At 38.7% G+C, this 24,130-nt stretch overlaps 1 protein-coding gene across 3 annotated transcripts in view; it reads right to left on the bottom strand.

Moving 5' to 3' along the window:
• Positions 1-10,487: 10,487 nt before the first annotated feature.
• The window catches only part of RNF180 (ring finger protein 180), a 69,518-nt gene continuing 55,875 nt past the window's right edge, over positions 10,488-24,130 (bottom strand). The window contains exon 4 of one of the 3 annotated variants that reach the window (XM_069002234.1): positions 10,488-13,966. In XM_069002234.1, the coding sequence (XP_068858335.1) occupies positions 13,764-13,966 (203 nt within the window). In that variant the 3' untranslated portion in view covers positions 10,488-13,763. The remainder of the gene's footprint in view (positions 13,967-24,130) is intronic. The other 2 variants (XM_069002235.1, XM_069002236.1) reach the window with 2 other exon arrangements.

Here is a 24,130-nt window from a genome sequence, read left to right as displayed (position 1 = left end):
TTTCTTTGTAGGAGAGGTGCTTCAGCCCTCTGATCATCTTGGGGGCCTCCTCTGGACTTGCTCCAGCAGTTCCATGTCCTTCCTGTGCTGGGATCCCAGGGCTGGATGCAGCACTGCGGGGTCTCAGCAGAGCAGAGCTCTGCTGCCCACACTGCTTTGGATGCAGCCCAGAACATGTTTGGCTCTCTGGGCTGTGAGTGCCCATGGCTGGGTCATGTGCAGCCTCTCATCCACCAGTATCTCCAAATCATTCTCTGCAGGTCTGCTCTCAATCCACTCATCTCACCAATAGTTTTCCTTATGACAATTTAAAAGAGAAGTATTTCCAGGGCTTTAATTTTATATACTCTGGTTTTTATATTCGTAGCACTATAGTTATACCTTCTTCCAACATACAACAACCATAACAAGACCTACAAGCACATTCATATATACTATTGCATTAATTAAATATTAAGAGGTTTTAAGTAGACAGTGGTTTTAGCTGCACTTACTTATTTTTTAAAGGACTTCACAGAACGTACTGAAAGTAGTCTCATCAAACTGTGGCTGCTTTAAGAACACTGGAAACTTTTTCTAAGAAGTACAAACAAAAATTGTTGAAGCTGAATTAATAAAGGATCACGATTAAAAAAAGCTTGAGATCAACATACTCAGATCTTCTAGTTTTTCAAGGGAACTGAAATTCAGATAGGGTTTACCTAGAATTCACTTTATCTAGAAGAAAGAAATGAAAGTCCAGAGAATGGAATTCACAATAGTCATCTGATGACTTGGGGAAACAGCCCCTAGAATGTGAAAGGTGTATCCAAGAACAGCATTTGTCTCCCTTCCCCTTCTCTCATATACTCCTGACTAAAGCATGTAACTAACAGAATAAATTTCTGTGAAACTGAAACTTAGAAATTCCATCTTCTGCACTTAATAAAATATTTAAATTCAGATAGTATTATTGAGATTGGAAACAACCCTTAGATCATTGAGTCCAAGCAATACAGAACCTTTCTTCACTTGACACTGAAAGAAAGTGTTGTTGCTCCCTGACATGCCTATTTGTTCATCTAGTGCTTACAGCATTTGCTGGAGACGGGGAAAGTTTCGATTGTAGGAGGATATGTTTAAACCCTTTTCCTGAAGTGCGCTGGCCACTAAGCTGCAGAAGAAGATTACTGATATCAGTGATTAACACATGCATTATTACTCATCACAGATACTGCTATTCTAAGGGCAATTAGGTGTCACGGATCTTTGGAAAGTACAGACCTAATTCATTTCATGTTACTGTTTGTTCCTGGGAGTAAACAAAAAATATTTGGATAAGTGCAGACACTCAATATCCACTTTTAAAACAGTCACCCAGAGCCTATTCTGGCAGACCATGGGCAGTTTGCATTGTCACCTGACCATGCTGCCTGCCATCTGTATGATTTCCTAATGCCAAGTGGTACTGCACACAGCCAGCTATGCTGGCTCTAGTCCACATGAGGATTCCTGCACCAAAAGGTGGGAAAAGCAGAGCAATTTCAGGTGCAGTATGGCTGTTGCAGCAGTACATAAAATGGCCTCGTGAGAGAATGCATTTGTCCGTAACAGTAGGTTAAAAAGAAGGGGCTGGTGGACAATGTTCATTGCTGAATCAGGACTTCGTCCTTATCTGTTTGGAAAAGTCTCTTTTCTAGGACTTGATATTCTCTCTTTCAAATCCTTGATTTTGTAGTTTTACTGTGACTTGGTTACTGTGCAGTGGTTCAAGCCACTGCTTTACCTTTCAGGAAGAAAATTAACCACAGTTGTTGCATTTTGAAGACTTAAAAAAATTTAACACAATTCATTACATTTTAATTAATGTTACCTGATATTACCTGATAATGAAACCTACACATCATTAATGTTTAAAATGCAAATAATTTCAATAAAATCAAAAATATTATTTTTGCATTCATCCTATGTAACAATTGTAATGTTTTTCTAACCAGGCTGAATGATAGTGTTCTTCAAAGAGACAGTCCACAGTCTTCACTAACATCCCTCTGAATTAAAAAAGTATGACTCCTATGATTTCATTGCTGATCACTGATGATGCTAACAATGGAAATATTTCTTGACTTGGATTTGTGCAGTAACTCTTGGATTGCTTTACTTGTATTTGTTAAAAAGCTGAGATGTGAAACAAACTCAACTTTCTTTTGAGCAAAAGCCACAAACACTGTTTACTAAAAAACATTGTGATTTATATTTTGCTGCCTGAAGCAATTTGCTATCTGTTCTATTTAAGGGTTTAGACAGTTTCTCCTTTTCCTACTGAGGGTACTTAGCTAAGCAGTATGTGGAGGCTAGTAGGAATCTTCCAGAAATGTCCTTCCAGCCAGTGGGTCATAGTCATTCCTGAAAGCCTTTTAACATTAAACCTCCTGTAAAGCAGTAAATGCTGAAGCAGGGCAGGGGAGTTGTGGGGCTTTTTTAAGTAAATAAAGAGTTTAGTTAGTATCTATACAAGTTATGCATATATAATTAGGCTTTCATTTGATTTAAATTATGATAATATGATAACAAGTTATTGCTGCCAAAAAACGTGTTAACCTTTTAGATTAACGCTGTAATACTTGCGTTTGTATATCCCCAGTGCTTGTAAATGCCTTTCACTTGAGAAGCCCCAAGTGATTTGCACATTGAGCATTACTGCTACTAGACTCTGCTACTAGACTCAGAAAAATGGAAGGTCTGAACAACTTGTTTTTAGAGATTAAGACTTAGGAGAATTTCACCTGCAAATCACTCTGAAAATAAAACACTTCAGGAATAATAGGGAAAGAGAAGGGTATCTTGATTTATGCTATTGTTACCATTGTATTATATTCCTGTCTTAAGCAGAATTAGAGATAAAATAGTAGTACAGCCTGATAGTTTAATACCATTATATCATTTTTGTAGTTTCGAATTTAAATCATAATCTACATGACAAATAAAAATTAGTTGTGAGCCTTTATTCCTAGGTGAGTGTAACAGAAAACAATCAGACAATTTTGTAGGTCTTGCAATTGCTGTTCATGTAAAATTGCAGTATATGCATTGGAAAAATCTGTGACCATACTTATTAACTTCTATGTTCATTTAATTCCCAAGTTTTAAAAAGATAAAAAGTGGAGTCCAATTCTATAAGATGGAACCAGAGAGAGCTATAATTTGACTGTAACATTAACTTCCTGCAAACATTCTCTGCGTGATAAGATGTAAAAGAAAATTAGCATATTCTTCTTCCCCTGAAGTCTAATTCAAATTATTTTAGAACTAGTTTAACTTCTGACAGCTGAAATGCATACATTAGCTATCTAGAGCCATCTGCAAGGCAAACACATTCTTACCTCATATGTTTCATATAACTGGAACATGTTGTCTTTCAGGCACCATCAGATGCCATGCTCTGACGGGTAATGAATTCTGGAATCATGCATCTCCCTAAGGATTTATAGTGCATGAATTAAGGACAGGGTTTTGTGAATTGCAGTTATTTTCACACTTTGATTGTAAGTCTAAACAATATTTCTTGGGTAGCAGCCTGATTATATGAAGAGTTACTACTCCAAGCCAAGGATTATTTTAGGTAGGTTGGTATTACATAGGATTTTTTAAAATATTACATTTCCATTTTAATTTACCAGGATGGTCAGCTAAATTTTTTCTGTCAATATCAAATATCCTCCATTTTATAGAGGTAATATATCATTGAAGCTACATGAGATTTCCCATCTCCAGTCTGAATTTCATTCTCCAGCTCAGAAACAGTGGAGTATATCACATGATTAGCATTTTAATACTCATTTATTTGATGACAGAGTAAAAAGGATTTGAAATAATTAATTTTTAATGTTTGCATCTGTTATCAGATGACTTACTATGATCCTTTTATTGGTGGCATTTACATTCTCTGCTTCACTGTCTTGTTTGAGGATAAAAGATTACATATGGAGTATTTTTAAGTGATTGCCTGATTATATTTTAATGATTTAATGGAAATGTAGAAATACTTCAACTAAATGTTTAAAATTTTTGATGGAAAATGAAATAGATTATTTATAAGTTAAAATGGTATCTACTGAAAAGTCAGAATATAATTACTGCAGTTTTCTCATCCTAAAACCAAAGCGCAAATTTAAATAAGCCATCACTAATATAGTAGCATAATGATTTGTATCACTTGTATAACATCAATCTAGAAATCCTGGGAGCAATTTTATTTCATTTGTAAATTAGTATTGAGATGTCAAGGGCATGAAAGTGTGTTTTGTAGAGTGGACAATAAAAAATGTGGCTGAGGGAAGGCAGCATTGCTATCGAGTACCAGAGAGGTATCTGTAGTATTGAGTTCCAGAATATCGTTTAAACTCAAAAATTACTTAGATAAGTGCACACAGGACAGTGACAGCTGCTACAATATTACAGGAATATATTTTAAATTTCAAACAATCCTGTGGGGCTTTTTCAGTAACATTTCCATGTATCATCCATGTATTATGATGTATCATAATCCTGAATGCAGCCGTATACTTTCCTGATCAAGGACCAATGATTAAAGAGCCCTTAAGAAGATCAGATCCAGGCAGGCTGAGCCAAGACCTTGAAGGCTTTCATCTTCACAGAAACAATGAGCAAACAGGCCCATACGCCACTCTTCTGTTCTTACCAGCCACAAACAGAACTGAGGGAACAGTCAGTTGTGTTCTAGGCAGTGGTCTGTAAAATAATCTTGTGCTGTTAACACTGATCGTGCTTTTACTGAGCCAGGCTGAAGGGCATTCATCCAGTACCTGGCACTGCTACCCAGTACTGCTATCCAGAACTGCTATCCAGTACCTCCCTGGAAGCAGCTGCTTTACTGTCCTTTGCTTATCTGCTATTTTACACCTTCACAGTTGCTTTCCTGCACGAACCAACCATACTCTGGCTCCCGGCATCTTTTTTACAGGGACACAGAAGTTCCTTCAAAAAGATCTTGGGGCTTTATTTACATCTAGTACAACAAGGTGTTTTGTTCCTCTTTGTCATGCATATATATTTTCCTTCCATTTATATATGCCACAACTTACATTAAAGGCTGTAGAATAAGTCAGGTTACAGTTCCTCACCTGTGTATAAGTTCAGAATTTTGGGAGGGGGGTATGTCATGCCTTAGCAAAACCAACTGATTGAAATAGAAGAGCAGCCCCAGAGGGCAAAAAAGCAATGAAAAATAACAGCACATCATCTTGCCTTTTTTGGACAGACTCCAGTAGTCATAGGTGAACCAAAATAGCTTAAGAAAACTGGGAGTATTTGGGAATCCTTTAATGAAGCAGAAAAGGAAAATCAATGTGTGCCATCAGATGACCTACATAATTCCTGAGGACTTGTTATGGGACACCTCTGCAATAGAGGACACCAGAGTGCCAGGGGAGACTGTAGAGACTGCCTTGCACAGCACTCAAAGGGCAGGGAAATCCATTTGGTCTCCTACATAACTCTGCCCTGATGAGAGTCTTTCCTTGAGAAGTGTTGGGGTTTTAGGAGTTCTCCTAGGTTTTTTCCTGTTAAAGGAATTTTCCCCATATGTGTTGCTAGGGGGACAAATTGCTGGGTACCTCAGAAAAATGAAAGAGCTACCCACTAGGGGTGGGGTGCATCTGGCTACTCTTTTGTTTCACCTGGGTGTGCGATTAGTCGGTCCCTGAACGCTGGAGAGGGAGGCTGTTTTTCGTCAGCTGCTTTTCCTTCTGCGGAGAAAAACCCCAGGATCCCAAGCCCGCCTTCCCTGCCCCACTCAGAGCCGGCCGTGGCCACCCTGCCCCGCTGTTGCTTCGAGCCTTTGCTACATTGTAGCCGTGCTTGCCCTGCCTGCCCAAACCTCTGGTGGATTCCCCGTTTGGATACATCTCGTCTGCCACCCGGGATTTGTGCTCGTCCCTGCTGTTCCAGCCTGCTGTTCCCGAGGGTCCGGCCAGACACCGGGATCATCTGCCCATGGGTTTGTGAAGCCTTTGTCCCATCCCTCCCCGGGATCCCAGGGCCCCAGTGCCGCGTGCTCCCTGAGCTCGCTCCGGAGCGCCCCCTGCAGCCGCGGGGGAACCATCGCACCTGCCCTGCTCACCGGGAGCCGCCAGCGCCCCTGCCGGCTGCGAGCGGAACTGCACCCGAGGGGAAAGGGCCCGACAGCCGAGAGGGCTGGGACTGGGTTTGGGATTGTTTGCTGGTACTGCCATGGTTATTGCTGTTTGTTTGCCCTGTTATACACATATAGATATATAATAGTAAAGAACTGTTACTCCTATTTCCCACATCTTTGCCTGAAAGCCCGTTGATTTCAAAATTATAATAACTCGGAGGGAAGGGGGTCACATCTGCCACTCCAAGGGGGGCTCCTGCCTTCCTTAGCAGACACCTGTCTTTCAAACCAAGACAGAAAGCAAGCCCTGAGCTTTTTGTTTTTCCAGTGTCAATCTGATGACTTGTCCAGAAGCGTTCCTCTGATCAAATTTGTCGGTTCATTTGGTACATTTTCTGCAGTGTTCATCAGAGATGAAGTTTGTCCTGTAGGATTTGCCTGTAATAAAATAATTTAAGTGAAACCAAACTATGGGACTATACATACCCTCAGTCTTCTTTTAGGAACTTTTTAAAGTAATAAAACAACTGTAAAAATATGATTAAGTGAAAAGTTAAATGTCCTCAATTATACATTATTACATTTCATGGTTAAACTTCCACAGTGTAACAGTGGAAAGTACTTTCAAATAAGGACACATTTTAGTGCCTTATCAGAAACATAGAAATATTTCAACCAAAGAATATATTTGGTGGAAAATTAAATAGATTATTATTAAGTTATTTTTAACTCAGTAATTTTATTAAGCTAATATTGACAGTATTTATTTTCCAGGATTACATCACAGCAACAAAGAAATCCTAATACATTTAAGATTCTGGAGGTTTAGTTTACTTTCAGTCATAGAGAAATCAAATGTAAGTAAATATAAAATTTGAACTTGCTTTCACAAGAAATTCTCAAAACTACAGAAATGCCATCAGAACATGTTTTACACTAATAGAAGAAGTTGTAAGACACAAATCCAGTTGCAGGTGTATATGAGAAACTAGATTTTACAATGATGACTCTTATTGATTCTGCTGGGATCCAGATCACTGCTGAAGTCCATCTTAAACATATTTAAGGCCTTGGATCCCAGTATAAGAAATCCTAAAAAACCCATTTTGGAGAAATGTGATCTTCAGTTCTGCATCAAGTCACTTTACAAGGAAGGTCTCACATTGAGAATGACAAACTGAGGCAGCCAAAATTAGAAGGTAATGTTTGAAATTTGAATTCAAACCCTTACCTGTAAAAAATTAGATTTTAAGCTTTAAAATTTAAATAATAATAAAAAGTTTAGCTATAAAGTCAGCGTATCGATTTCTGACAGTAAGATGACTCATACTGAAATAATACAACTATACTTTCTGTGATTCTTTCCTTAGTACTTTTCTGAGTACTGCAGACAACTGCAACAACCAGATTTCATTAAGTAGGAAGAAAAATAACCCCTTAAAGATTGAACTGTTACCAAAGAGAGACTGGTTGTATTGACTCAAGATAACAGTGAAAGAAAAGAAAATTATAATTAATTATTCTAGACAGAGAATTACAGATATGTACAGAAAAGAACAGAAATGAACAAAAATGTGGGCCAAGTTCTTCCAGCATTGTACTGCCTTTTGTTATTAAGGGAAAACATGATGTTCTCCTCAGATATTTCTGTTTTATTTACCCATTACTGAGGAATCACTTACTCTAGTCCTCAACCAGTCAATTCTTGTGTGTCGACTTACAGAATTACTCATATGAGAGAAACTTCATTCCCTTAATCATCTTAGTAGTCCTTTGCTGACATCGCACTAATAGCTCTGTACCTCTTCTGCACAGGGCAGACCAGAACTGGACACAGCACCCCAGAGATGGCCTCATCAGTGCTGAGCAGAGCGGCAGGATCATCTCCTGTGACCTTGCTGGCCACACTGCCTAATGCAGCTGAGGACACCATTAGCCTTCTTGACATAAGGATGCACTGCTGGCTCATACTCAATTTGAAGTCTACCAGGACCCCCAGGTTCTTTTCTGTAGAGCTGCTTTCCAGCTGGGTGACCTCCTGCAATATTGAGGCATGGGGGGGCTGTTCCTAGGTGCAAGACTTTGCAGTTCTCCTTGTTGAACAGCATGATGTTCCTTTCAGTCCATTTGTCCAGCCAGTCAGAGTTCCACTGGACAGCAGCACAACCCTCTGGTGTTATTACCCACTTCTTCCTGTTTTGTCCTCTGCAGCTTGCTGAGGGTATGCTCTGCTCCAAAATCCAGGTCATTAATGAAGATGATGAACAGGATGGGACCCAGGTTTTTTCTCTGGGATACACCCCTAGCTACTTGCCTCCAGGCAGACTTTGTGCCCCTAATCAAAGCACTCTGAGCTTGGCTGTTCAGCCAGTTTTAAATCCACCTCACTGTTAAGGATCCTATTACTGAGAGAAGCCTTGGTCTGAACTAAGGTGCAAATGAGACCATATGCCAAAGTCAACAGTATGGATTTTATTTAACAATAAAATGAGCGTGAAAGAGAGAGACAGAGGGAGAGAGAGAGAGAACGAGTGAAAGAGATAGCAGAAGCTGGTCACCACCCATGGTCCTTCTGGTCCTTCATTACCTGGGGGTTCTTGGTGGTATGGGTTTTGAGGTCATTCAAAGCTTTTCACTATTTATACATTTTTATAAGCAAAGGAATTAATGGTCATTGGCCACACAGTTCTCTTATTCTATTGGCTAAATAATTCCCTCACTTCTAATGATAATTAGTGCCATGCTCAGTCTTCTGGGTTGTGAGTCAGTGGCTGCAATCTCCCCCGCAAGAATTACCTTTTACCCAGTCTGAGCTGACTTCAGCACAGCTGCTGAGTTGCTTTCCTTGTGGCCCATAAATTCAGCCATTATCACTGATTCATTCTTCTTCCCCAGCTTTGTTTACCTCCCCTTAGGCCTGAGATAACACTCAGACAATAGTATCACCTATATCTTGTCTCAAGTATTCCTCATGGTGGCTCAGTTCACAGTCCAAGTTTCAGGTATCCACAGAGGCATATTTGGGGGAGGGGGTTCTGGTGGCTGAAGACGTCAGCTGTCCTATAAACTGGGGTGATCTTTGTTTGACCAGTGATATGCATATGAGCAGCTGCTTCTTTACACACTTTGTCACAGTGTGAATTTTTGTCTGGATTACCCAGGATGTGCTAGCCAGACCTTGCAGGCTTGGAGTTACGCCATCCTGTCACTCCATTCTGTGCTTATCTCATGACAAAGTCTTTCTGTAGTAACTTCATTTGCAACAGAAAACTGATCTGTAAGTCCTTACACTATTACTGTCTGTCTTAGAACTTTCTGCTAAATAAAAGGCATCTCTAAGGAGAGCTTCATGTCTTGCTCCAGATCCAGAGCAATCCATATCGTATTTTTCCTCCTTCCTCACAGCATCTGCCTGGGTGTGGGGCTGAACATCAGCACATGCTCTTGATGTCCTACCTTTCTTTTCTGTTCATCTTTGACCTGGAATTCCCCAGAGGAAAGTGTGCATCTCATGATGTTGTCAGGATTGCAAAGAACAAAAGATGCTGAAAACACATCCACAAAAGCAACACTACACACCATCAAGACAGTTACTTGTCAGATGATAGCTAAAGTAGCTACTCTTACTCCCAGACTTTCACATTATCAGCAATAATTTTCTCTAAAAATGACAAAACATACCTAAATTCTGGTTCTTCCTTCTTTTCCATCTCAGTATCAGTAATTGAGGCTGTTGTTGATGTGATAAAACCACGAGGTGTGTATGTAGAATACTGGAAAAAGCTTAACTTGGATCTGAGCTTCTGTGGGCAGGCACACAGCCATGAAAGACTCTGCTGTGCTTCACAGCAGCTACTCCTGGAGCAGCTATTGTTTGGGATTTTTTTTAGAACTGTCTCATGAGAGAAGTAAGATGACTGAACCTTTGGCAGGTAGGGGAGCTACACATACCCACTGCTAGGCAAAAAACCTCACACACTTCTGAGTATGCATGAAGCTCCTTTGCCTGTAAAACTTAGTCTTGTTCTGGATTTCTGCTGTCTTCAACAGCTAAATCGTCTTGACTAACAGCACCAGTACTGACTATTCTTCACCATCAGAATGTGTTAAGATCCAGACCATACCCCCAGACGATTTCTGACAAGAGCTGACTGCTGCCTGGAAAATACTGAAACAAAAAAAAAAGGCTGCTAAGTATGAAAAGAGGTAATCCCTGTAGTGAAAAATTCAGCAAACCTTAGCTGCACCCACAAAAGAGATGTCAAAGAAGACAATGATTGAAAAAAAAATATTAATTCCACCAAGCAAAATCATGAAATGGCTGCAAAATAATCAAAACAACTCAAATTCTATTGTAAACATTTTAATACTACAGTAGTTAAGAAATACAAGCTTGCTGATCAGTATAAATTTAACCAGAAAATAGCCTACAAAGGACCTGCTCTTGCTCCAAGAGATATCAACCACATTTTACATCAAACTTCAAAGAAAACCAAATTGGAGCCTTTGAATTGTAACTGCATTTTTACAAAGGTATGTATCTCAAAAAAACCCAATACATGACAAAAAAAGTGCATCTCCACTCTATACCTTTTAGGTGTTTTCCAGTAGAGGATGTCTCTCAGAGTTGGAGTAATGTTCATCATGTACATTTTTAACAATTTTAAAATAATTTTCCTCTGGAATTAATAACAACCAGTAAAACAATATTGCTCAAGAAACAGTTTATTGTTTAAGCCTCGAAGAAAGGTAGAATTAAACAATTAGAAATGTCCTACGAAATTGTGAGACCTACTAACTTTAGAAAAATGTTGCCACTCTCAGCCAACAATTCTTATCAAAAATGTACAGAAGGGGCCAATATTAGATTGGATTTTTCCTCTTCTTTGTTGCCCTTTTTCAAATAAAACCATAGTAACATGTTATTACTGTATCCCTCAGCCATAGGGAGGAGGAGAGAAGATCTAGCAGGCAGGAGTTGTGCAGCAAGATTGATTTATTTAATTATTTTACAAACTCTTTTATAGACTTTTTTCTTCATAGTCTAATTGGACAAAGGATCAGCCATCCCCTGGGTTGACTGGCTAAAATCCTACACATCCATTGTCAAAATATTTTCCTACTGTACCATAAACAAAGCTCTGCAAGGTCGCAGGTGTTCATAGTTCATAGAACTCTGCAAATATCTGTGAGAGAGAAAAGTATCCCATGGGACTAGAAAGAAGCAGGAGAATTTCTTGCTGACAGCATTTTTGTATCCACAACACGTTATTAAAAATGATGAAACTTTTTCTTATATAACTAGTTAGCACCTATATTACATTTCCTATGTCTCAATATATTTTTGAATATTTACTGAAGGATATTGCTTTATCAGACATCTCAGTTAAAAAATTTAAATAACATTACTGGAATATTAGACTATGTCACTTGAGTTAAAGTAATTTTTCATGACATATTTTTATTTTAGTTTTTTTATGAGATCAAAAGGTAGAAGCAGTTTTGTCTTAACAGGTGAATTGCTCCATCCCTTTGCTGAGATATGAGCAGTAATTTCAAAAGTTTAGAGAGGCAAACAAAAATTGCAGTTAGAATGTCAGTCTTGGCATATATGACAGAAATGCTTAAAGTTACTGATAATATTTTAGCATACACACCCACACGTCTGCATGTACCAAACAGGAGCCTATGACTTATGAGGAGCCCCCAGATTTTAAAAGACTAGCTTTTAAAAGACTTTCACCAAATGATTTATTACAGCTTTAAACCTTTTAAAACATTATGCCTACTGCCACTAATAATAGAGCCAGTCACTTTTAGGTAGAGACAAAGTAACTAAGTGGATTATTATTACAAAAATGCATTTTTGTCACAACCACAACTATGTGGTGATGGTGAATTTCAGTTTTCACATCTCTTTAAATGTGCATTTATTAAAAAAGATGGCAAAGTTTATTTAGTCTAACCAGTGTAGTTACACTTGTAATTTTAAATTCTACTCTTACATACTTGAAAAGATTGTTTTATGCAGCCTGTAAGAAAACTAAGTATTAGTAGTTGATTTACTGCTGGTTTTCAGATTAAGTGGAAGTTTCTGGTCCTGATCCCTTCACAGCCTGTAAGAGGCTGACCATGCTGGAGCTGCTTCAGTAAAGGAATATAAGCTCATGCTTAATAAAACTCTGATTTCATTCCATCACATTTGGCAGATGGCACCTTCCACAACACATTTCTCCTTGTTCTCTGCTAGAACAGGGGAGTACACCACCTACTGAAAAACCACAGGTCTCCCACACAAATTCTGATACTAGAGGGACGATATACCTACACTCCCATGCTTTTCTAGATGAAAGTACACTGTACTTTGAAGAGTCATGCCATTAGAAATAAAAACTTCTTTGTACCTTCCTGACAAGTAAGGCCCTAAAGTATCTTGTGCCATTCTTCAGTACCTGATTCCCACATTAGTTTCTAGTATCTTTTTCTATAATTTAATAGATGCTCTTTCACTTGAAAATACCACGTAAAGCAGCAAGTCTGGAATGACTGTTGAACAGGCTGCAGTTTGGTACTGTAAGTCATCAATCTATATACAGAATAACTATAAAGTGCTTTAGAATTGTTTCACAAGAAAGGTGCAAATAAATACTGTGCCCTCTTTTGTACTCTCCCATGAGACATGAAGTCCTGGAGAGCCCACGTTTAAGAGTATCCTCAATTATTACAGCAATTTAATAATGATACTGATTTACACTGGAGAATACTTCTATTGCCAGTATTTATTTGGGTCAGTGTCTCACAGCATCACAGCCAGCAGGCCTACTGCTTGCCCTCCATTAGCTGTCTTGCTGAATCGAAACACACTCACCTGGATGGGTAAAAAAGGCACAGTGCTACACTGGAAATCTGCACAAAAATGGTCCTCTTATTGTGCAGAACCTGTGGTTGTTAGTTGATTCCTTTTGATGGCTATTTGCTGAAAAGATGAACTGGCAGCACACTGCAGTATAATTTTTCTTTTTGGTTAATAGGTTCAAAATGTCCACAGTGGAATGCTGACAGGTCTATCAGTTGTCAAAATTTTTCAGGATTTGGATCAAGCCACTGAAATAGCTCTGATGAATGTCTATATAATGCATGGTGCAGCACTGCTCCTGCTCCCAAAAGATCTGAGTAAAAATGGGAAGCATCTTCATTGCTTTTATGTATGATGAATTGCAGCACCAGTGAGTGAGCAAAATGAGTCAACAGGAGTCAAACCCCAAAATGATTCTACGGATGACATTCTGTTGTGGTACACAGACCTCCCCTAAAAACTGGGAGTACTTCTACAGAGTAATCATTTTATAAATTAGGGGTAAATTATTTTCCCATCAAAATCTCCCAAAGGCAAAACTCCACTGAATGAAGTATGATACAGATTTCACAGTATATTTGTAACCAAACTCAAGTACTTTGTCACATATAGCAGAAGAATCAAATAGCTTCACAGCATGCTTGATGCAGTCTATTACAATTCTGAATGATAAAAATGCAGTATCAAACATTTTACCTTTTTAAATATTTTTCTATTCACATTTTTGTGGTTCACATGGCTGTCATTTTCCTTAACTGTTATTTCTACAGCCTAAAGAGGGAAAAAGAAATAACAAAGAAAACAGAAAACAATAAATCCTATAATCCAGTTGACTGAATAAATGTAGATTATCACCATGTCCATATCAAACCGCCATCCACAGCTATCATCCTCGAAGTCCATATAGTCCATCCTGTGAGCAGCATGTGGGAAATGCCTCCTTGTTACAGTATTTGAGTGCCTTTGAAAACCTGCTGAAAAACAGACTAGGAGATAAAAATCTTTTTAAAAGGAACCAGATTGACTAGCAAAAAAAAGTTAACACTCCATCCCCCAGTTATCAAAAAGACAAATAGAAGCAGGAAATCTCACACCTCACAGCTAAGTTTCATCACTTTGTCGGACAAGAAGCTATCTGTGGAATTGATTTTGTAAGACTTAAAAAGTAACTCTGTGTTCCATGTCTAGAAAATAATATGTTTGTTTGTTTGGATTTGGAATTCTCTACTATAGTTAAGTAATGCTATCTGCTTATTTTATCGAGATCTATGAACACCTCTCTTTTGGTGCCTTCTTTCACTGAGTTTGACTCAGTGATCTAGAAGTGAAAGGCTCCATATACTGCAATCAATCTCTTCAGTAGTTAATTAATCTGGATTCCCTAAGTCTACTGATCTGAATTCTTCAGTAATCAAAACATATCCAGATTTGTATATACATAGTTCAATGGCTGAAACACATTTGAATTCCTATTTCTAGAGTCTGAGATTCTTTTTCAAAACAGTCTTCAAAATAAATTCTGCTTGCTTTAATATTATGTGCATGATGTTTAATATAAAGCGTACCAGGTTAAAATTCAATTTTTAAATCACTGTTTGTATGCTGATAACACCTTAAAAATATATAGGCAGCTGCCAACAAGTCAAGTGGAAGTAAAAATCCTGTGGCTACAAGATGGCCTGAATGTGGGGTCCTGCTAAAAGGTCTGTCCTCTTCATTGTTCCCCAGACTTCTCCATGTAGCAAGAGAGGTACTGTGGAAGCATAGATCTTCCCTATGTCAAGACATGAGGTTAGAGAAGAGTCTGTGCAGCTGTGTCAGACAGTAGGTTGTGGTACAAAAAAAGCCTGGGAGCTGTGGTGCAAAGGCAGAAAATCTGTCCCATTCTGACAAAGGACAGTTGTACTCTGGATTTTCGTCTGTTTTCATGTAATGTGCAATTTTTATGAATCATTCTGTGATTCTTTAATAAATTCTGACAAGAAAAATACCTTCAGGTGTCTGTATCTCCAGCCAGAGTGGAAATAAGCCATGTCTCTTAGCCATCTGCAGATAAAAACTGAGAGCTGTAGAGTTCCTCAAAAACTAAACAGCAACAGGGAGTAGGGGTTTGAATTATGAAACTGAAGACCTGCAGGAGCATCAAACCCCTTCTAATGTATTTTCTCCTTCTTAAAAAATAAATCTTATCATGCAGGATTTCAGTCCCCAAATAATACAGTCCCCAAATAATTTATGCATGGGCATGTATTTGTGAGAATGTGTATTTTATTTAACTTCCTTGCACATGCCTGTGTTGCTATACTCTGAACAAGAACTTGACTCAAATCACATGAATATGCATGCACAGTGCCGGCAGAGTCTGGCAGACTGCTAGTGGGAACCTGTTACTAGATAACAAAAACAATGTTGTGTGCAAATCACACTTTTATATGCACCAAAGTGTGCAAACCAAAAACGATTTTCACTACAGCATCAGCAGGCACATCTGTTGTGTTTTGCAACCTTCTGCTGAAGGACTAGCAAAACACAAAATAAAACTACAAAAAAATTAAAATAGTCTCCCAGTTTTATAAACTGACCTACTTTTTAAAAACTTGAGAGTAGAAGGTATCAGATAGAGAACTTTACTCTAAAAATGTCCCCAAATGAATAATAGTGCAAGCTACAATAACCATTTCCATTATAAGTGCTCATGTAAAATTAAATTACGTATGAACAAGTGTTCTGAGGTAATCAGATATACCAAAGTACATAACTTTGGCACAGTCTCTTCTTTTGCAGAAGATAAGATAGATCTATTGAAAGATTGTGAGAAAAAAATGCATGTACAGACAGAGACCTTCCCATATGTGCCCTTGCAGCAACTGGCAGCTTAGTGCACTAGATCTTTGGAAGCTGTTTTCAGAACAGTGTGTTAAAACAGCATTACATGTGTCTCTGCATGCTTTTGAACCAGATCTCACACTGACTCCATTTACTGCACTTTATGTCCCTTGGTGCAAGAGTTTTGGAGCAAACAAATTGTTTTCCTTTCAGGTAAAACTAGAGACAGAAGATGAGCTCTAAGAGCTCAGAAGTGTTCCAGTAATATGCTTTAACCACTAATGGGCATTTCGCCCTTGGGATTTCAAGTAAGTTACCTCACATGCAAATGTGGACATCTGACCCCACAGCACCAATTTTTGTGCTCCATTATGGCTCATATAATTGCTAATGCAAGAATGCCTCTGAGAGACTGTGAATAATCGTTCCTAAAACATCTTTATGCCATTCATAATTTTACAGACCTCCTGTATCTGTCTTCTCTAATACGCTTTCCAAACAAAAGAACTTTTGAATTTCCTTTGTATGGAAAAGTTTCAATACTTCAAATTATCCTTTCCACATTATGCTTCACCCTGCTTTATCTTTCTCTGAGATTATGTAATCTAAAATTATATGCAAAACTTGAGATGTGGGATCACCGCAAATCTAGACAATGACATAATATTTTCCATTTTGGTATGATTTTAATAATTCCTGCTTACCTTTTGACTGTGCCTATGCATGAAATGTTTTCAGAAAATTAATCCCAGTATTATCCAAATGTCTTTTTTTAAATGGCAATAGCTAATTTACAGCTCATCACAGTGAGTATTATGCATTATGGAGATGGATAGCCTTTGTGGCCACGTGCTCCACCATCTGACTGTCCTCACAGTGGAAGTGTTTTCCTTACTTGCAAATCTGAACTTTTCATATCCCATTATGCTCATCCTCTTGCCATGCATCACTGTGAACAGCTGGTCTTTCCTCTTGGTGGTCTCCTTATTGATAAGGATGATAAGGTTGACTAGAGATCCTCCCCAAAGCCTACCCTTCCCTAGACTGAAGAAGCCAGTTCCCTCAGCCTCTGCTTTCACATCAGGTTCTCCAGGCCTCTGAGTGCTCTAGTCTACTGCCATCTTCCCCATACAGGGGAGGAAGACAAAACTGCAGGATTTTAGATGTGGTGTGCTGAGTAGTAGGGGATAAAAGCTTCATCTACAGGTTTTCATACATCATACTCCTGGTCACAAAGCCCAGGATGCTGTCGGCCATCTTCACTGCCAGGACACACTTCCAGCTCACACTTGCTCTCCATCAGGATGCCCAGGCTCTTTCCAGAGATCTGTCCCCAGGCTGTAAGTGCCCAACCTGTCTCATTGCTAGGGGCTCTTCTTTCCCAGATGCAGGTCTCAGCATTTGTCCTTGTTGAATTTCACAAAGTCCTTCCAGCACAGTTCTGCAACTTCTAGGTATCTGTGAATGGCAGCCCTGTGCTAAGTCTATCATCTGTCCTTGACTTTGCTTTTCTCTGCAGACCAGAAGAAAATGTATCCTTGCCTCTTCAAGGTCACTGATCAAGAGAACTGTTAGCTGTCAAGTTCATATTTACTATCATCAGTGAAGTGAGGAATTTAATATCACTGTAAATTTTACCAGCTATATATGTATCACTTTCGCAAATCACATATGAATGTTCTGAACTACAAAGACCGCTGTGGCATTCCAACAAGGACTCAACTTGGCTTGCTACGTGCTCTTCTACACTGTATTTTCCATCTTCTACTTGGGTCTGTTTTTCTTTTTAGGTCCCTGGCGAAAGGATCTTTGTCTGCTGAAGCACCTGCATTTCTCCAACTTGTTCTCTCTGAATAGCAGCCCCACCACTGAGTCTACCAATTTGTTGTCACCTGCAGACTTGATGACAGCATGGAGGAAAAAACCAAAATTTCCAAGTATTCTATAATTTTTCAAGTATACAGGTGTTTTTATGTTCTTCTCACGAATAAGGTATCATCCCAAACTTCTTGCATAAATGCCAGCTTTCTCCCATACACACATCAAGGGGCATTATATTCCGGTTATGCTAACATAATAGCTAAATTGCAAGATTTGCTAGTTAAGATGAGCTGTGAGATTTGTATTTCCAAGAAATAAAAGTCATATATTGCCAGAGAGGTTTATGAGAGAATAGCACTTTATCCTGTGTGAATGACTGCAGGCATGTCCCATTGACTCCGCATCTTCTGCCCCAAGCCTCTAACTCAGTCTCAAGCTCTCCACTGAAACTCAAGTTCCCAAAGTATCCAGTTCCTTCCCCAAATCAAGGCCACAATGCAACCACCATCCTTCTCAGACCCAGACATCCACTCCTTCTGCATGAAAAGCTTGAACCTCCCCACCCTCTTGCCTCAGTATTTCAGCTCCAAACACCCACTGTCTCAGAAGTCTTTTTTTCTTAGAGAGAGACATAACAAATTCCAAACCCTTCTTGCTCCAGGATGCACACCAGGACCTTCAGCTTTCCTATGTTAAAACTTCTACTATCACCTTTCAAGGCCTTTTCCACAGCAAAATCATCTTTGCTAATCTTCCTTACTATCCTGCCTCTCACTTTCTCTCTGTTCTCTTTGCATATTTCTCTTCTCTTGCCCTTCTGATTTCACCCATGGGCTCTCACTGGCTGCTAACACCTTATATCCATGTGTGACTGTTGGGGTTTTAGTTTAGTCCTAGTTTTTTTCCTGTTAAAGGAATTTTTCCCATATGCATGTTGCTAGGGGACAAATGGCCATACTTAAGAAAGACAAACGCAGCAGCCCGTTTGGGGGTGGGGTGGGCCTGGCTACTCTTTGTTTCACCTGGGCGTGTTGGGAGTTCGCTCTCAGCGTCTGGAGAGAGAAGCCACAGAGAAAGGAGCTGCTGGTTCCCGTTTTCGGTGTCTTTCTTTCTGGTGGAAACAACTCCGGGATCCCAAAGCTGCTTTCCCTGCCCTGCTGGAGGCCGGGCTGTGGCCGCCCTGCCCCGCTGCTGCTTCGAGCCTTCGCTGCGTTGTAGCCGTGCTCGCCCTGCCTGCCTGGAGCCCCGGGGGGTTCCCCTTTTGGATACATCTCGTCTGCCACCCGGGATTTGTGTTTGTGCCTGCCGCTCCGGCCTGCCATTCCAGCCTGCTGTTCCCGAGAGCCCGGGATCGGCTGCCCAGCAGTTTGTGAAGCTTCTGTCCCATCCCTCCCCGGGATCCCAGGGCACCAGAGCAGCCGCGTGCTCCCCGAGCTCGCTCCGGAGCGCCCCCTGCAGCCGCGGGGGAACCATCGCACCTGCCCTGCTCACCGGGAGCCGCCAGCGCCCCTGCCGGCTGCAAGCGGAACTGCACCTGAGGGGAAAGGGCCTGACAGCCAAGAAGGCTGGGACTGGGTTTGGGATTGTTTGCTGTTGCTGCCAGAGTTATTGTTGTTTGTTTGACTGGTTATACACATATAGATATATAATAGCAAAGAACTGTTATTCCTATTTTCCACATCTTTGCCTAAAGACCCTTGATTTCAAAATTATAATAACTCAGAGGGAAAGGGGTTATATCTGCCACTTCAAGGGAGGCTTCTGCCTTCCTTAGCAGATGTCTTTCAAAACCGAGACAGTGACTAAACTTGCATGATAGCCTAAACATCTCTCCTTTTCTTTTCCATCCCCAAAATCCAAGACCTGTTTTCTGATAGTAGCTGGGCTTCAGAAAAGCTGGATGTAAAATGGACATAATTCTTATCTGAAACCATTTTTACACTCACTATGTTGTCTGCCTTACTAGTTATAGGACTTTGGCTGGGCTTTTTAAATGTTGAATTCTATGACAGAGAGGTAAATCATGTTTAAGCAGTAATTTGTGCATGTATAAGATGTCATTTATTGAACTCACTGTGCATATGATACAGGTACCTTCTGCATATGAACAAATCAGCCGCATGCGGGCAATTTAGTGAGGAACACACAGTAACTGCTATTAAAGGTGTCAAATAACGCTGTCTTTTTTATTAAAAGAGTCTAGATAAGCAACTGGTTACTGTGAAAATCCATAAAAGCCATGTCCTGAAGCCTTTCATATGGGACACAAGACTTGATTCCATAAGGGACATTCCTTTCTATAAGCCAAAGTGGCTGGGAACCACTGTTACAGCTAGATGCCTGTTTTGTGACTTCCATAAGGCATTTAACATGAAAAGAAGAACATGCTACAGACAATACTACGCAGAAATGCCAAAATGTTGAAGTGTCACTACTGACATACATTTCATTTGTCAAAATAAAAAGCTTGTAAAAACTTCAGTCCTACAGAATCAAGCACCAGACAAAAAATGCTTCTTGCTGTCTGGTATCAGCAAAACTATTGGCATTTGTATCTAAGACTAGTCTGCCCTCTCTTAAAACTTTATAAATCCTACATAGATCTGGGAAGAGAATATACCAAAATGAACCAAAAATATACAAAATGGAAAGAATGAAAAATCCCAACCAAAACAATTCACAGAAGTTCCTGTAACAATGACAGTTCTTAAAAATATTTATTTCGTACTGCTCTAACTTCTCATATTATTTTCAAGACTATAAGTACCATTTTTTTTGGATAGCTAATCTCAGAGTTTTTCTACAGAGATATGTAAACAAAATAACCCCAGAATGTAAGGTTGTTAACTACACATCAATACATAAAAGCCACTTGAATTTAGCATTTCTTTGGATCATTTATGGTCAGTCCCTGAAATTAACATCTCTCAGGCCTTTAGAACAGAGTGAAGGCAACTTGTCATTTGAAGTTTTTCCTCTGTGAAATACTGTAAATTGCATTCCATCACAATTACAATTATTTTCACTTGACAAAGAGATTTGACAGTCTTACTCTGGATAGGAAATAAAATATAAGATCTTTTTCCATTCAAATACAGCTTGTCAGATTTCAGTGAGAATTTGTAAGTGAAGTTTTTGCACATTCCTACTATTAGTCTGAATTCTAAGAAAAAAAATAGTACCTCTCCCCCAGTTAACAATTATGTTCAGAATACTAAACAAATAAACAAATAAAAAGTCTGAAGACAGTTACCTCTTGCTATTTTATAGCTGAATAATTCAGCTTTTACGAATTAAAATACAACCCATGAAGTTAGCTTGTATATATAGACAAATAAGCAGATTGTTAGAGAAGAAAATGAGGAAGTTTAAAAATTAATAACAAAACCAATAAAGCCACATTAAATGCATGCATACACATTTTACATTGGATATTCTGCATAACTAGAATTTTCACTCATTTATTAAATAAGAAATATATTTACCAATTTTATGAGAATTATTCAATGACTACTATGTCCAGACCCTCTCAAAATTCACAGAAAAAGTAGAACTCCTAATTTCTGTCTTGGGATGCTTATTTTCCTGAAAATAAAGGAATCAAGAAACAAGAGGACTGTGGGAGGGCATAATGAGCTTAGAAAACATGCTCAGTCTGTGATTATTATCACAGAAAACATAATCATCTGTGATTATTCTATAATTATCAATACTCACAAATAGAAGCCACTTGGCTAGCTTGACTGCTAGGATACATACTAAAATGGGAGTAATTAATCCACATGTCACAGTGTAAAAATCACTTGACTTTGGAAGACTTGAAGGAATTTTGGAAGCTAGTCAGCAAGCAGATCTTTTTTTTAAGTAACTAGGTGAATTACCTGCTTGCTTTTTCTTTCTTTCCCTAAACACAGGAAGCACCAGTCAGGATATTATGTAACAGCTGAGGACTGATATCAAGGAATGAAGCTGCATGGTCCCATGCATGTCACAGAGATCTAAATGCATAGGTTGCATACATTCTAGACCATAAAATGTCTTCCTTTGATTTTAAAGGTAAGTTTTGTACATGTATATTGATGACATCAAAATGACAGTTATGGTAATTTTTATATATTTGCCTGTAAGACGGGGAGTTGTAATCACTTTTGTTTGCATTTCTTTGTAGATAAATTGTATCTTTACAGTGAACTTGTGGACAACTTCTCTCTTTGCCATGACAGTGCAGACAGTGAAAACCAAGGAATCTCAAACAGCAACTTGAGATATTTAACTTTCTGTAGTATGTGCATCGATAATCTATATGAAAAATAATTTTTAAAAGTATTCAGAACATTGTAAATCAATGAATTTTTGTCATATTTTAAATCTATTTTCTATTTCTTTTCTCTTATCATCATTCATCTCTCTCCTGCTGTTCCTACATTTTACCACTGAACATTTCTATGTCATCTTCTCAGATAACCAAATACTGTATTTCAGCTGCTAGCAGCTCTTGCTAAGTTATCATCACAGAAGCCTTTACCCATTTGTCTCATACAGCTGTAATGGCATCACCTCCCTCTAGTTTCATTCTTCCCTAGAGCTCCTCCCTCCCTAACTACTTACATCCCCTTGGGCTCTGTACAGACTGCTACCTCACAATATGTAGAGGGGCAAAAACTATTGATATTTACAGGCAGACAATATAATAAGAGATGACTGAATAAGTATAAAATAGCATTAAAAATATGTCATATCCCTTCTTGTCTTTACTGTGAATGCTACTTGGCATGCTGCTTAATTCTCTCTAGATTCTTGTTTTGTGACCTGCATGATTGCTGTCTTTTGTCAAAAAATAGTGTTAACTCAATACTAATGATGATTTAACAAAAACTTCACAGTTTTGTTATAAACTGCTGTTACAACCCTTTTAGTGCTTAAGGCTTTAACGTTTGAAGCCAATTTTAGTGAAATATCATAAGATAACAGTAATGCAAATAATTTCTTAAAAATAAATTCATGAATTGGCCCATCTTCTCTTAAGACAGGGACTGTGTGACAGCAGAGGTCAGAGGGAATACACATAATAGGCATGCCTCACCACACCCCTCATAAGACAAGGCTCTGAGTATTTACACAAAACATTTAGTTTATGTGCAAATCTGACAACATACCTCCCTTAATTTCTCCAGAGAAACTGGTGAATGGCCTACCTTGGAGCCATGCCATTGTCTTTAAACAAAGCCATGTTCAGCTCTAGTTAATGTCAATGGACAAAATTCCTATTTCCCATCTGAGCAAACAAAAGAAATATTCCTCCAGAGAATGAAAAATCCAAAGTACAAGACTGTATCTTCAGAAAGCTGGCACAGTTTTTCTGAACTGAAAGTTTTCTGATGCTGACAGTAGTCAACCAATTTTTAGGAAGTTAGCCAAGGTTTCACAGAAAGAGCTGTCTAAAAAGCCTTCACAGATGCTCAACAGAAAATTGAAAATAAATTTTCATAAAGCAGGATTATTTAAAAAGTTAACAAGAAAGAAGCTGTTTGAAATAAAAAGAAAATGCTTATGAACTGTTAAAAATTCTTTCCTTTAATCCTTGATTAGATGTGTAATAGTTGTTATCTCTGATTTTTTTCTGATGCCATTTCAAACATTTAACTTTATCTACTCAGCAAGGATATTCACCAAAGCTCCTGAATTTATTCTGCTGTTTGCTCATCTCTGGCTCCTTTGAAAAGGCATGCTTAGGCTGGCACTGGACTAATTAAAATATGATCACCTTTTCTTGCGTATTATTCTCACACATCACCTTGAGTGCTTCCATGGCTCCTCTTTTGTCCTTCATCAAATTAAAATGTCAGCTTTCGTTTTCACTTTAAAGAGTCTCCACAATTCTGTATTGCCTAGAAAATGTTGCCTAACTTTTTACAATTATGCTGTGCAAGCACCATATTCTTCCAAAAATCTTGTCAGGTTTCTGCCCAATAAATGCTCCAGGATCAAAATGAACTTGTGTTTATGTTCAAATTTGGAATGGGCACAGACCTATCTGTCCCTGGTACAGGTGTATGAAGTAGTAATCACAGACATGCTAGGTAGGAAAAACACTGTACATGGCTGTCCTGCTTTCTTCTCTGTCAACTCATTGATAGCAATGAAGCCAACCATCAACCATCTAGATGGTAGATGGTAAAAATATAAAATTGTTATTTTTATAGCAAACAAGGTTTCTCTGAGGTATCAAATCAAAGGACTGAAAACCAAGAAAACTTAACTTTCAAGATAAGATATTTACACCAGCAGCGTTGAGAGCCTTTAGGGGCTACATGAGTACAAACTGCTCTCCTAGGCAGTGCATTTCAGTGCTGGGGAAGAACGTATGACATAAACTTTACTAACCATAATAGTTAACAGCTAATTAAGAATATAATCATTTTTTTCCTATTCTACTTGGCATAGCTGGCAAGGATTATTCCCCATTTCCACTAAAACACATAAAAAACACT

The sequence above is a fragment of the Aphelocoma coerulescens genome (assembly GCF_041296385.1).
Source record: "Aphelocoma coerulescens isolate FSJ_1873_10779 chromosome Z unlocalized genomic scaffold, UR_Acoe_1.0 ChrZ, whole genome shotgun sequence".
In the NCBI taxonomy this organism is placed as follows: domain Eukaryota; kingdom Metazoa; phylum Chordata; class Aves; order Passeriformes; family Corvidae; genus Aphelocoma; species Aphelocoma coerulescens.
Note: the sequence above shows the minus strand (reverse complement) of the source record. Positions and strands in the feature narration are given on the sequence as shown.